Genomic DNA, 12,213 nt, shown 5'->3' with positions numbered 1-12,213 from the left:
CCACATCGGGCAGTGCTCAGGGGCTCCTGGCAGTTACAGGGGACCATATGGGACACTGGGATTTGAACCAACCACCTTTGGTCCTGGATCGGCTGCTTGCATGGCAAACACCGCTGTCCTATCGCTCCGGGCCCATGTTCTTCTTATTTTGACTTTGACATACATACGAATAGCAAGAATTCTGTACTGGGAGATGGCTCAGCTGTGTCTTCTGTATACATTTAAATTCCTAAAAAAAATTAAAGCCTGAGTGACAGCACAGCAGTAGGGCGTTTTCCTTGCACACAGCTGATCCAGGATGGACGATGGTTCGAATTCTGGCATCCCAAGTGGTCCCCCTTGCCTGCAGGAGAAATTTCTGATTGCAGAGTCAGGAGTAACCCCTAAGTTCCTCAGGGTGTGACCCAAACCTCCCCCTCAACAACAGCAAAAAATAACTAAAGCAAAGGGAGAAAGTAATAGCAAACCGAGTAGGCTGTTGGCCTTGCATATTGCCCACCAGGCTTTGATCCCGGCATCCTTATGATCCCCAAGCATCACCAGGGGTAATCCCTGAATGTTTCCCGGAGTGGCCCAAACAAAACAACTAAACCAAGCAAAAAATAAACCAAATTGGGCTGGAGAAGTCATACAAGGGATTTGGATCCTCAGTACCACATAGGATTCCATGAGCACTGCCATCGATCTCCTGAGCACAAAGCCAGGAACAGTTCCTGTGCTCCTGTTTGTGACTCAGAAACAAACAAAAAGAAATTGAGCTGAATTCAAAGATAATGTTGATTGCATGCGACTAAGCTGCTCTCTTATTTATGTTATAATAAGAAATAATAAGTATACTTTTATGGAAGAAAACTAAATACTCCTTCAAAAGATAGAGGAAAAGCTTGCTCTCAAGATTGGCTTTTCCATGGGTAATAGTCAGTTTCCAGGTTGTGCCCTAGAATTCCTAAAAATGCTCTCTCACTTTCACAGGACAGCTCTGCATTTAGCCTGTGCTGGTGGCCATAAAGAGGTAGTCACTCTCCTAGTGGAGAGAAAATGCCGGCTGAACCTCTATGACAGCGAAAACAGGACAGCGTTGATGAAGGTATGCAGGCTTGAAATCGGGTGACCTGGAGCAGATTTAGTTCAATTGCTTTAAGTCAAATGAGTAGCTCATTGAAGTAAGATGAACTGCTTAAAACTGGGGAATGATTCTTTGCAATTCCTAGAATTGACAATCTGTTCCTTGGTCTGTCACGGATAGGCAGTACAGTGCCAGCAAGAGGAATGCGCCGCCATTCTGCTGGAACATGGTGCGGATCCGAATCTGCAGGACTTCGGCGGTAATACTGCTCTCCACTACGCTGTCTCCAGTCAGAACAGGGCCATAGCTGCCAAACTGCTGGCACATGATGCAGACATTAAAATAAGCAACGAGGTAGGCATCAGCTCCCTTTATTTATGAACCATTTGAAGTACATGTATGCTGTATATAAGTCTTAAGATAAGATTCTTCCAGGGGTGGGTGGGGATGTGAAGCAATAGGATTGGGGGCTGGAGAGATAGCATGGAGGTAACGTGTTTGCCTTGCATGCAAGAGGATCCTGGTTAAAATCCTGGCATGACCCAAAAACCAAAAAAAAAAGTAATAGTTCAGGATTAATGCACATGGCCGAACCTGGTTTCATCACCCGCACCTCACGTTCCTCTAGAATTAATTCCTAAAAAACAGTACATACTCAGTGTTGGAGAGACAGTACAACAGGTCAAGTGATTGTGTTGCATGTATCTGAACCCCAACACCACATGTGGGCCACCAAGCATTACCAGGATTGATCCTTGAGCACATAGCAAAGAGTAAGCCCTGAAAACGGACAGGTGTGGCCAAAAATAAGAAAAGGAAAATTATATTGCATGTGTGTGCAGACACATTCCCCTCTCTAGAACCCTGTGACTCTGTAAGACAGGGAGGAAAGAGCAATGCTGTGTCCCCTCAGTCAGCTCTCCGTACCCTAGGTAAAATTTCCTCTTAGTACTGGGCATTTTTTTTATTTTTCGGGTTACACCCAGCAAAGCTCAGGGGTTACTACTGGCTTTGCGCTCAGAAATTGCTCCTGGCAGACGCGGGGATCCTATGAGATGGCAGGAATGGAACCCAGAACTGTCCTGGGTTGGCCTTGTGCAAGGCAAATGCCCTAATGCTATGCTATTGCTCCAGCCGCTGGGTATTCTTTTAAAATTGGTGTTTGGGTAACAATTTGGTAGTGCATAGTATTTGGGCTCAGGGAATTCTATGGGGTGGTTGAAATCAAACCTAGGTCAACTGCATGCAATGGGAGAGGCCTCCCTGCTGTAATCTTTCTCATGCCACATTCCCTAAGTGCTTGGGAAATAATGAAAGGCCTCCAGGGTGTCAGGTGACCTTGAGTGGTGTGGGCAATGGTGCTACTGGGCATGGGTGGTGGAAGGATGGTGACTGCCTGCAATAGAGATGCTGGTTTGAGAGCAGGTTGCAGAAGTGGCAGCCTGAGGACTCTAGGACACAACCCCAGGTTCTGAAAACCAGAGCAGAATCTTGTCTTGGTATCTGATGAAGGTGGCTAGATACTGCTGCTGTTCACTGTCTTGCCAGCTCTGACCAACTATGGGCTATCCCACGCCACGTGTTTCTCCTCAGTCTGGTAGAGCCCTTTGGGAGCCAGAGATTTGCAGTGCAGGCAGCTGATGGTGAGGTTGGTGCGTCTGTTTTTCCTTCCATGAAATGGTTTATACACAGCACTTTCCCCACCTAAACCTGGCAGACCTTCCCTGGTTGACATTTATGTTTTTATATTTGGAAGCTCAAACATTTCTGGAATGAAATAGTTTGAAAAGATCGTTTTTGATTTTACTTGATTTTTGGGGAATTTCCCCAGCATGGCCCTGGGACCAGGGAACACTTTAAGTGGAATATGGCTAACTTTGGCCAGCCAAATGCTTCAGTGTTTGGGCCCAGCAACACAAAACTTTTGAGGCCCAAGTGCTGGGGGCTGTCATGCCTAACCTGCCAGTGTTTAGGGAGCATGTGGTGCTGGTTATTGAAATTGGGGCCCTATATGTGCAAGGCATGAGCTGCAGCCCTTTAAGCTGTCTCCCTGGCTCCTCAGATACTTTCTCCATCCCTTGACTTTTTTGTCATTTAATGCAAAACAGCACAAGAAAGCAAAGTTTCTTTGGAAGTAGACTTTTATCTGATAACTCAAATAAAACAAAATGTTTTCCAGTATAATGGATTCCTCCTTTCCTATTCCTTTCTTTTTCATCTTCCTCCCTTCATTCCTCCCTCCTCTCTTCGACCTTCTTTCTGGTCTCCAAAGGTTTCTCAGGTTTAGGTGTCAGGCCTGGCGCAGGGCTCTGGCATGTGAAACATTCCTTCAGTCCTTTCTGTCCTCATGGCTTCTTACAACTGTAATTTTGCTGCTGTTGACAGGTGTCTATTTTTTAAATATTTTATTGAGAAATAGATTTCCCTTATATTGGTGAAAACTTCAAAGGGAAAGGGGAAAGTAGAGAGCCATTGGAAATTTAGCAGTTGAAAAAGATATATTTGTGTTTACACATATATAATGAGTGGTTTCCAGGTTTTCAATTTTATTTTTATTTTTGAGGTTAGACAATCATGTCAGAATTTCTGCATTAGGAGTACAGTGATATTTTTTTAGAAAAGGAACAGCGTATATGAGATGATGAGGATGAGGATGAGGATGAGGATGAGGATGATGATGATTATTGGGTTTTTGGGTCCCACCTGACGGCACTCATGGCTTACTCTTGGCTCTGAGCTCAGAAACTACTCATTGCAGCTCAGGGGACCATATTGGATGTTGGGATTTGAACCAGTATTCATCCTGGGTCGGCTGCATGCAAGGCAAATGCCCTACTGCTGTGCTATCTCTCTGGCTCCATATATTAAATTCTTGAAGGGGTTACTTTTTTTTTTATTAACTTTTGTATTCTATGCTTAATTTTCAAGGTTCTCTTGTAAGTTTTCCAATTCAGGTTAAAGTTCTGTGACTTTCTAAATGACCTGTTGGTTTCGTTGTTTTGCAGGATGACCTCACGCCAGTTTTACTGGCTATCAAGGAAAACCAACAGGAAATGGCAGATTTTTTAATAAATGAATCAAATAGGTATGCATTAAGAAAAATGCAAAGGTACAGTACTGTTTATTTAAACTCCTTGTCAGTAGTTACACTTACACACAGCATGAAGATTAAATAGAGACTGGGCCTGCAGCTCAAGCAGTAAGGACTGCCCTCCATGTGTGTGAGTCCTGGGTTGTATTCCAGGCTCTGGAGATGAAACCAAAAATAGAGGAAAGGGACTTGAGAGATTATATAGCAGGTGGGGCCCTCTCCTTGTGCTTGGCTGACCAGTTTTAATTCCTGGTATCCTCTATTATCCATAGAGTCCTATCAGGAGTGAATCAGGAGCAAACCCTGACCATGCACATATACACTTCACCACCATGACCATTACTACCATCCACTACCGAAATGATCAGAATTTATACATATATATATATATATATATATTATTTTCCCTTTGGTTTTTTGGGCCACACCCGTTTGATGCTCATGGGTTACTCCTGGCTAAGTGCTCAGAAATTGCCCTTGGCTTTGGCGGACCATATTGGATGCTGGGGGATCGAACTTCGGTCCTTGCTTGGCTAACACTTGCAAAGCAGACACCTTACCTCAAGTGCCACCTCGCCGGCCCCCAGAATTGTTTTTATGATTTCCACTTCATTGATTTCTGCTCTAAGCTTTTTTAATTTACTTCTGCTACCTATATTTGGTTCCTTCTGATGATCATTTTCTAATTTTATAAGCTGTATTTTTAAGGTTTTCAGGTAGGCCCCTTCTTCCTTCCTGATGTGTGCTTGTAAAGCTATAAATTTTCCTCTTAGTACCACTTTTGCTGTGTCCCATAAATTCTGATAATCTCTGTCCTCATTGTCATTGTTTCCAGGAATGTTTTGATCTCCTCTTTGATTTCATCTTTGATCCACTCGTTGTTGAGTAGTGTGCTGTTTAATTTTTAGGAGTTAGGGATTTTCTTCTGTGTCCCTTTGTAGTTCACTTCTAATTTCAGTGCCCTGTGATCTGAGAAGATATTATGTACAATATCTATACTCTTGATTTTATGGAGATATGTTTTATGGATTGCATGTTGTCTATCCTGGAGAATGACCATGTGCATTGAAGAATGTGTAATCAGTTTTTTGAGGATGGAGTGTCCTATATATATTTATATATATACACACATATATACATATATATATATACACACACACATATATATGTACTTGTCCACTTCATTCCATTTCTCTTTTCAGAGCTAACATATTCTTGTTGGGTTTCAGCCTGGTTGACCTATCAGGGCATTCCAAGGCAGTGCTGAGGTCTCCCACTATTATTGTGTTGCTATTGATGTCTTCTTTTCAATTTGTCAACAATTGTATTAAATATTTTGCTGGTCTCTCATTGGGTGCGTATTTATATTGGAGTGTGATTTCTTCCTGTGTACATATCCCTTTATTAGTATGAAATGTCCATCTTTGTTCTTTGTAACTATTTTGAGTCATAAGTTTGTGTCAGCATTTTTAAGGGAGTTGTTTGCTGGATTATTTTCCTCCAACCTTTGAATTTGGTCTATGTTCTAACTATTCACATGTGTTTCTTGTAGGCAGCGGAATATTGGATTCAGCTTTTTGATCCATTTTGCCACTCTTGTGTCTCTTCACTAGTGCATTTAGTCCATTGATGTTGAGAGAGATTATTGTCATGGGATTTAGTGTCATTTCTGTGTAGAAGTTTGCTGTATCTATGGGTCTGTTTTGTCTTTCACTTTTTCTTTTAATGCTGTAAAGTTTCTGAGCTTTTTTTTTTTTATCTGTGAAGCTATGTATACTTCCTTTAAACCTGAAAGTGAGTCTGGCTGATTGCAGTATTCTAGGTGAAGCATTCGTTTCATTGGTTTTGTCCCTATATTCCACCACTGCCTTCTGGCCTTGAAGGTTTCTTGTGACAGGTCTCTTCTAAATCTCTCTCTTTTTTTTTGTTTTTTTTGGGCCACACCTGGTAATGCTAAGGTGTTACTCCTTATGTGTTTGGGGTGATTATTTTTTCAGATCTCTGAAAGAAATCCTGTTATCTTAGTTTGGAGTTTTTTTGATTTATCTCTTCATGTCTTGATTTTCTTTGTGTTCTGTTCAACTCGATTTTCTTTGATTTTTATGAGGACTCTGCATATTTTTTTATAAGTCCTTCTCTGAGAGGCTAACTAATTAGTTGGCACTTTTCGGGTGATCAGAGCTGCCATCTTCATTCTCTATGCCTGGTGTTTCCTGCATTGTTTCCCCATTGTCATGATTGTTGTGTGGTATGGTGGAGTTCATCGGTTAGAAGATGCTCTGCTTTGCTTCGTAGACTATTCTGGGTCCACCCTACTTGGAAGTTCCCAGCTCACCTCTGTCATCAGCTTCAGCCGGGGTTTCTGGGCTGGGGTTGGTTTCAAAAGCTACAGCAATATTCAGGCTGCTGGTCCTTGCAATGGTGGCAGCGGTGACCCCATTTTTATTTATTTATTTGTTTATGATTTTTTTGGATTTTGGGTCATACCTGGCAGAGCTCAGGTGTTCCTCCTGCCTAAATGCTCAGAAATCACTCCTGGCAGGCTTGGAGGACTATATGGGATTCAAACCACCATTTCTGCTTGCAAGGTAAACTTCGTTTTCCAGGCTATCTCTCCGGCCACTTTTTTATTTATTTTGAAAAAGAATTTGTTTTTTGTTTTTAGACCACTATTAGTGGTGCTCACCCTTACTTCTGGCTCTCTACTCAGGAATCATGGTGTATATGAGATGCTGGGGATCAAACTCCGGTCAGCCACATGCAAGTACAGGCGCATATAAGAACAATCTGACCTGCTGTACTATCACTATGGTTCTGTCACATATATTTTAATTCATTATTGTTTTGTTGTTTGTTTTTGAGCCATACATGGATGTATTCAGGGTTTACTCCTGGCTCTGCATTCTGGAATTACTCCTGGTGGTGTTTGGGGGACCGTATTCAATGCTGGGGATCAACTTCAGGTTGGCTGCATGCAAGGCATTGTGTTTCCTGCTGTATTTCTCTTGTCCCTGTCATGTACTAAATGAGTTCAGGACACTATCTTACAGGCTAACTTTAATTTACTCACGTACTCCCAGTTCATGAGTGTTATATGTCACTTATTTTTTTCCTTTTAATTTCATGCACAGGGGCTTGGGAGATAGCTCAGAGGACTGAAGAGCCTTGTTTTTAAGAGCCCACAAGTTCCAGCTGCAGTGCTGTTTGTCCCCTTATAGCACTGCCAGGCGTAAGCACTGAATTCTCCAGCTCACACAGTGGTAAGGCATTTGCCTTGTGTGCAGAAGGACTGTGGTTCGAATCCTGGCATCTCATATGGTCCCCTGAGCCTGCCAGGGGTGATTTTTGAGCATAGAGCCAGGAGTAGCACTTGAGCTCTGCTGGGTGTGACCCAGAAACCAAAATAAATACATAAATAAATAAATAATAACAACAATAACAAAAATGACAATAACCAAGTATAAAAAAAAGAAAAATACAATGTCCTATGAGTGAGACTCTCTTCATGCTGGCTCCTGACTCCTGTTTGTTCCCTGGTCCCACATCATGCAAGGTCCTATGATCCCCAGACCAGGACTGATCATTGAGCACAGAGCCTTGAGTCAGCCACTAGCACAGGCAGGTGAATTCCAAACCAAAATGAACATCAAAATTGAATTTTAAGGAACACAGAGAAGAAAAGATTACTTTTTGAATATTTTATTGTAGACTAGACATTCTTGGGTGCGTAACATTTGTGTTTCCTTATGGTTCCTTCAGTGCTTTGTGAAATTATCTTGGTGGTATTATATGGCTTATTTTTAGTATGCTGGCAATTGAGATTCAGAGGGATTAAATCACTCGCCCATGATTCCATAGTTAGCAAGTAGTTAACTGTTGAGTTAATCATCAACTGACCTGGATCCCAAATGCATTCCTGTATCCTTTAGCATTGAGAGATATAGAAGGATCCACATCTCTGAAAAGAAGAGCACATCCAACTTGGGTCTCAGAAAGTCAAATTGAGTTAAAACTTTTAGAGTTTTCCTATGAAGGCACGTCCAAGCATATGTCCTAGAGTTCGTCTAATTCACTTGACAGTTGCGTTTTCAACTAATACTTTGTTTTCACAATTAGGTTTTAGGGAAGGTCTGTTAGTTATGGCTGCAAAACTATTAATTTAACATAAGTAAGGCCCAATCAGGCATGTTTTAGGTATGTGAACTGACATTTCTTTTTTATGGGGAAAAGCCCACACAAAGGAAGGCTTCCTTCTGGCTCTGCAAGGGGTCACTCCTAGTTGTACTATGGAACCCAGGTCACCTGCATCTAAAGCAAACAACAGGTACTATTGCTCTGGCTCCTGGTGTGTTGGTAATTTAAGCTCCTTGAGATGAACTGTTTTTTAGTAAGTACAGATATTTTTTGTGGGGGGGATTGGATCACACCCGCAGTGCTCAGGGATTACTGCTGGTTTCTATGCTCAAAAATCGCTCCTGCAGGCTCGGGAGACCATATGGGATGCCGGGATTTGAACCATCATCCTTCTGCATGCAAGGCAAGTGCCCTACCTCCACGGTATATCTCCGGCCCTAGTACAGATTATTTTTGTAAATACTTTGTTAGTCCAACTCACCATGCTGCACTGCAGAGATAGTTTAACAGACTGGAGCACTTGTTTTGCATGTAGGAGGTCTAGGATCCCCCCAAGCAGTCACTCAGGTAAGTAGTTGGTTAATGTCCCTATGTTTGAACAACCTAAGTAAGTTCCATTAGATTGTTTTTCAGTAGCAGGGAGACAAATGCTTTTTGTCATTGAAGTCTGTTGTTGTTCAGGAATCTGTGCCTTCATAAGCTGAAGACTTAAAGGCTGGAGACTGCTGTGGAGCTCTACATCGGAGATCTAGGAATCTCTCCAACCATAACACTTGATTTTTTTCCGTTTTATTTGTTTTGGTTTCTGTGCCACACTGGCAATTCTTTGGGCTTACTCCTGGCTCTACACTCAGGGATCACTCCTCTTGGGCTTGGACCATATGTGGGACTGTGGGTCAAACCTGCATTCAAAGCAAGCTCGTTTTTTGCTGTACTATCACTCTTTATAAAGTTTCTAATAGAAAATGAAGTCATTCTTTTTTGTTGTATGTTTTATCTCTAAAGATTATCCAGTAAACCTGGCATTGATGATTCAAGGCATATATCTGATGATGAGTTTGATTTTGAAGCCAAGGTAAAGTATTTCCTTTGGAAGTTAATTAACCTGCTTTAAATTTTGTTTCTGTTTGCTATCTGTATGTGGCTTTCATACACGGACCATTGTTTTACAGGTTTATTCTTATCTTCTTTTTCTTACTGTACTGCCTGAAATTGAAGCAATTATTTTGTTTAGTTTATGTTGTTTGCTATTCCAACCCATCTAATTATGATACTAGGAAAACTAAACTCTTCATTTTGTCTACAAGAAATATACCTGATTGTGCACCGGGCTTACTCCTGGCTCTGTACTCAGGCTCTCAGTTCAAGGCAAATGCCTCCCTACTGTACTCTCACTTCAGACCTAAAACGTAATAGTTAACTAAGGTTATTTTATTTTTATTATAATTGTTTTAAAAATTTTAAAGTAGGGATGAATACTTGCTTTAGGTGATTTGGTAAGGAAAACCTACTGATAAGACAATATTTACTATAATTTTTAGGGATAAAAGAAGTAACAGTTTGGTACATCGATTAACACTTGGGTCATTTCCCAAAATCCACCCCCTGTATAGTGTAGTAAAATAGGAAAGTGAGGTTTAATTTTTTTTTTTGTGTTTTTTTTTGGGGGGGGTCACTCCCGGCAGTGCTCAGGGGTTATTTCTGGCTCTGCGCTTACAAATCACTCCTCGCACGCTTGGTGGGGTGGCATATGGGATTCCAGGATTCCAGTAAGTGTCCATCCTGTATTGGCCTCGTGCAAGGCAAACACCCTATGGCTATGCAATCAATGGCTCCTTCTCCAAAAGTGAGGTTTGAATTCCATCTGAACAGTTCCAAGCTTGTAACTGTTTATGTTATATAGAGTGATACTGAATATTATTGCTACTTTTAAAAACAAATTTGGGTAGGGTGTTTGCCTGCACGAGGCCAACCCAGGTTCGATCTCCTGTATCCTGTATAATCCCCTGAGCCTGCTAGGAATGATTTCTGGGTGCAGAGCCAGAAGTAATTGCTGAGCACCACCAGGCATGGCCCTAAAACTGAAAGAAAACAAAGTAGCATAGGGGCTGGAGTGATAGTGCTTCAAGTAGACACTTGCCTTTATATGACTGATTGAAGTTAGATCCCCAGTATCCCATATGGTCCCTTGAGCACCACTGGGAGTAACTTCTGAGCCTAGAACCAGGAATGAGTGACCATTCAGCGTCAGTCGGTGTAGTCCTCAAAGAACAACAAAAACATGATATAATTTTTTTTGATTCCACTTGGCAGCGCTCAGTGGTTACGCCTGGCTCTACACTCAGAAATTGCCTCCAGCAGGCCTCGGGAACCACAGGGGATGCTGGGATTCGAACCAACATCTTTCTGCACGCAAGGCAAATGCCTCTCCTTTATGCTATCTCTTCGGCCCCATTTTATAACATTTTATTTGGGGGGGGATGGGTTACACCTGTCTATGTACTCAGAAAATCATTCATGGCAGGCTCAGGGGACTATATGGGATGCTGGGATTCGAATCACCATCAGTTCTGGGTCGGCTGCATGGAAAACAGATACCTTACTGCTGTGCTCACTCTGTGGCCCCTGTATATTATTTTAAATGCAAATGATGAAAGCTGTATCTTTGGTGGGAGAGCCAAAGTGGTTACGCAGTGAGTAAGACTTTTGCCTTTTATGTGGCTACTCTGGATTTAATGCCTGACATCTCATATGGTTCCAAGCCTGCCAGTAGTAATTATTGAACATGGAGCCAGTAGTAATTACTGAACATGGAGCCAGGAGTATCCTCTGAGCACTGCCAGATGTGGCCCAAAAGCTAAACACTAAAATACAAACAAACAAAAAATCCCAGTCATTTCTGGTTTTATTATACACTGATGCCTCAATAAAAGTGATTCAGAAAAAAATTAAGATATCCAAAAATTAGAATTAAATTTTAAAGAAGGCTTCTCCTTTTTAAACACCTTTTTTTCTTTTCTGTTTTTAAATCTTATTGAAGCACCATGATTTGTAGCATGTTTGTATTTGGGTTTCACTCTTAAACAGAATACTACCCCTTCACCAGTGCAACATTCCCACCACCACTGCTTCCTCCTCCCCTGCCCCTACCTGTATCATGACAGGCATTACACTTCTCTCATTTTTTAGCATTGTCATGCTTGTTCTTAGTGTAGTTATTTCCCTAACAGAATTCACAACTCTTTGTGGTGAGCTTCAAATTGTGAGCCGGTCCTTCCGGCCCTTCCAGCCCTTAACTTTGTTATTTCTGGGCTTTAATGTCTTAAATTTTACTTAAATCCCATAAGTGAGTGAAACAATTCTGTGTCCATCTTTCTCCCTCTCACTTATTTCACTCAACATAATAGATTCCATGTATAGGAAAATATCATGACTTCATCTCTCCTGATGGCTGCATAATATTCCATTGTGTATATGTACCATGGTTTTCTTTAGCCATTCATCTGTTCAAGGCCATCTTCATAGATTCCAGAGTCTGGCTATTGTAAATAGTGCTGCAATGAATATAAGTAAACACCTTTTTCATTTTAAGTCTTCAACTAATGTTTCTATCTGGAATCTTTTTATGATATTTAAAATATGTATATTTGCTAGAATATTTCAGAAGTGAATATTCACATATATTTATGAGGGTATATTAAGGCCATATATTTCATAACCTTGAGAGAAATGTTAAAATACATTGAAAAATGGACATTTGTTTTTCCTGAAATTGGGTTTTTGTTTTTATAGGAAAGACCTATAAAGCCAGCAGATGAAAAGGACAAAAATGATATTGAAAGTGTCTCACAAGACCATACAAAAAATACCAATTTACCCTGTGTTGATGAAGCTCTCAAAAAAAGAAGTGGTAATTTAGTGT

At 41.2% G+C, this 12,213-nt stretch overlaps 2 protein-coding genes across 2 annotated transcripts in view; one reads left to right on the top strand and one right to left on the bottom strand.

Moving 5' to 3' along the window:
• The window catches only part of LOC126014220 (ankyrin repeat domain-containing protein 26-like), a 263,129-nt gene that overhangs the window by 48,756 nt on the left and 202,160 nt on the right, over positions 1 to 12,213 (bottom strand). The gene's annotated exons all lie outside the window — the stretch shown is intronic.
• Positions 1 to 12,213, top strand: part of LOC126014224 (ankyrin repeat domain-containing protein 26-like) — a 43,897-nt gene that overhangs the window by 5,422 nt on the left and 26,262 nt on the right. The window contains exons 4-8 of the mRNA XM_049777543.1: positions 973 to 1,087; positions 1,247 to 1,420; positions 4,072 to 4,175; positions 9,297 to 9,366; positions 12,084 to 12,201. Of these exons, the coding sequence (XP_049633500.1) occupies positions 973 to 1,087; positions 1,247 to 1,420; positions 4,072 to 4,175; positions 9,297 to 9,366; positions 12,084 to 12,201 (581 nt within the window). The remainder of the gene's footprint in view (positions 1 to 972; positions 1,088 to 1,246; positions 1,421 to 4,071; positions 4,176 to 9,296; positions 9,367 to 12,083; positions 12,202 to 12,213) is intronic.

The sequence above is a fragment of the Suncus etruscus genome, chromosome 7, assembly GCF_024139225.1.
Source record: "Suncus etruscus isolate mSunEtr1 chromosome 7, mSunEtr1.pri.cur, whole genome shotgun sequence".
In the NCBI taxonomy this organism is placed as follows: Eukaryota; Metazoa; Chordata; class Mammalia; order Eulipotyphla; family Soricidae; genus Suncus; species Suncus etruscus.
This window is presented reverse-complemented; position numbering and strand designations above follow the sequence as displayed.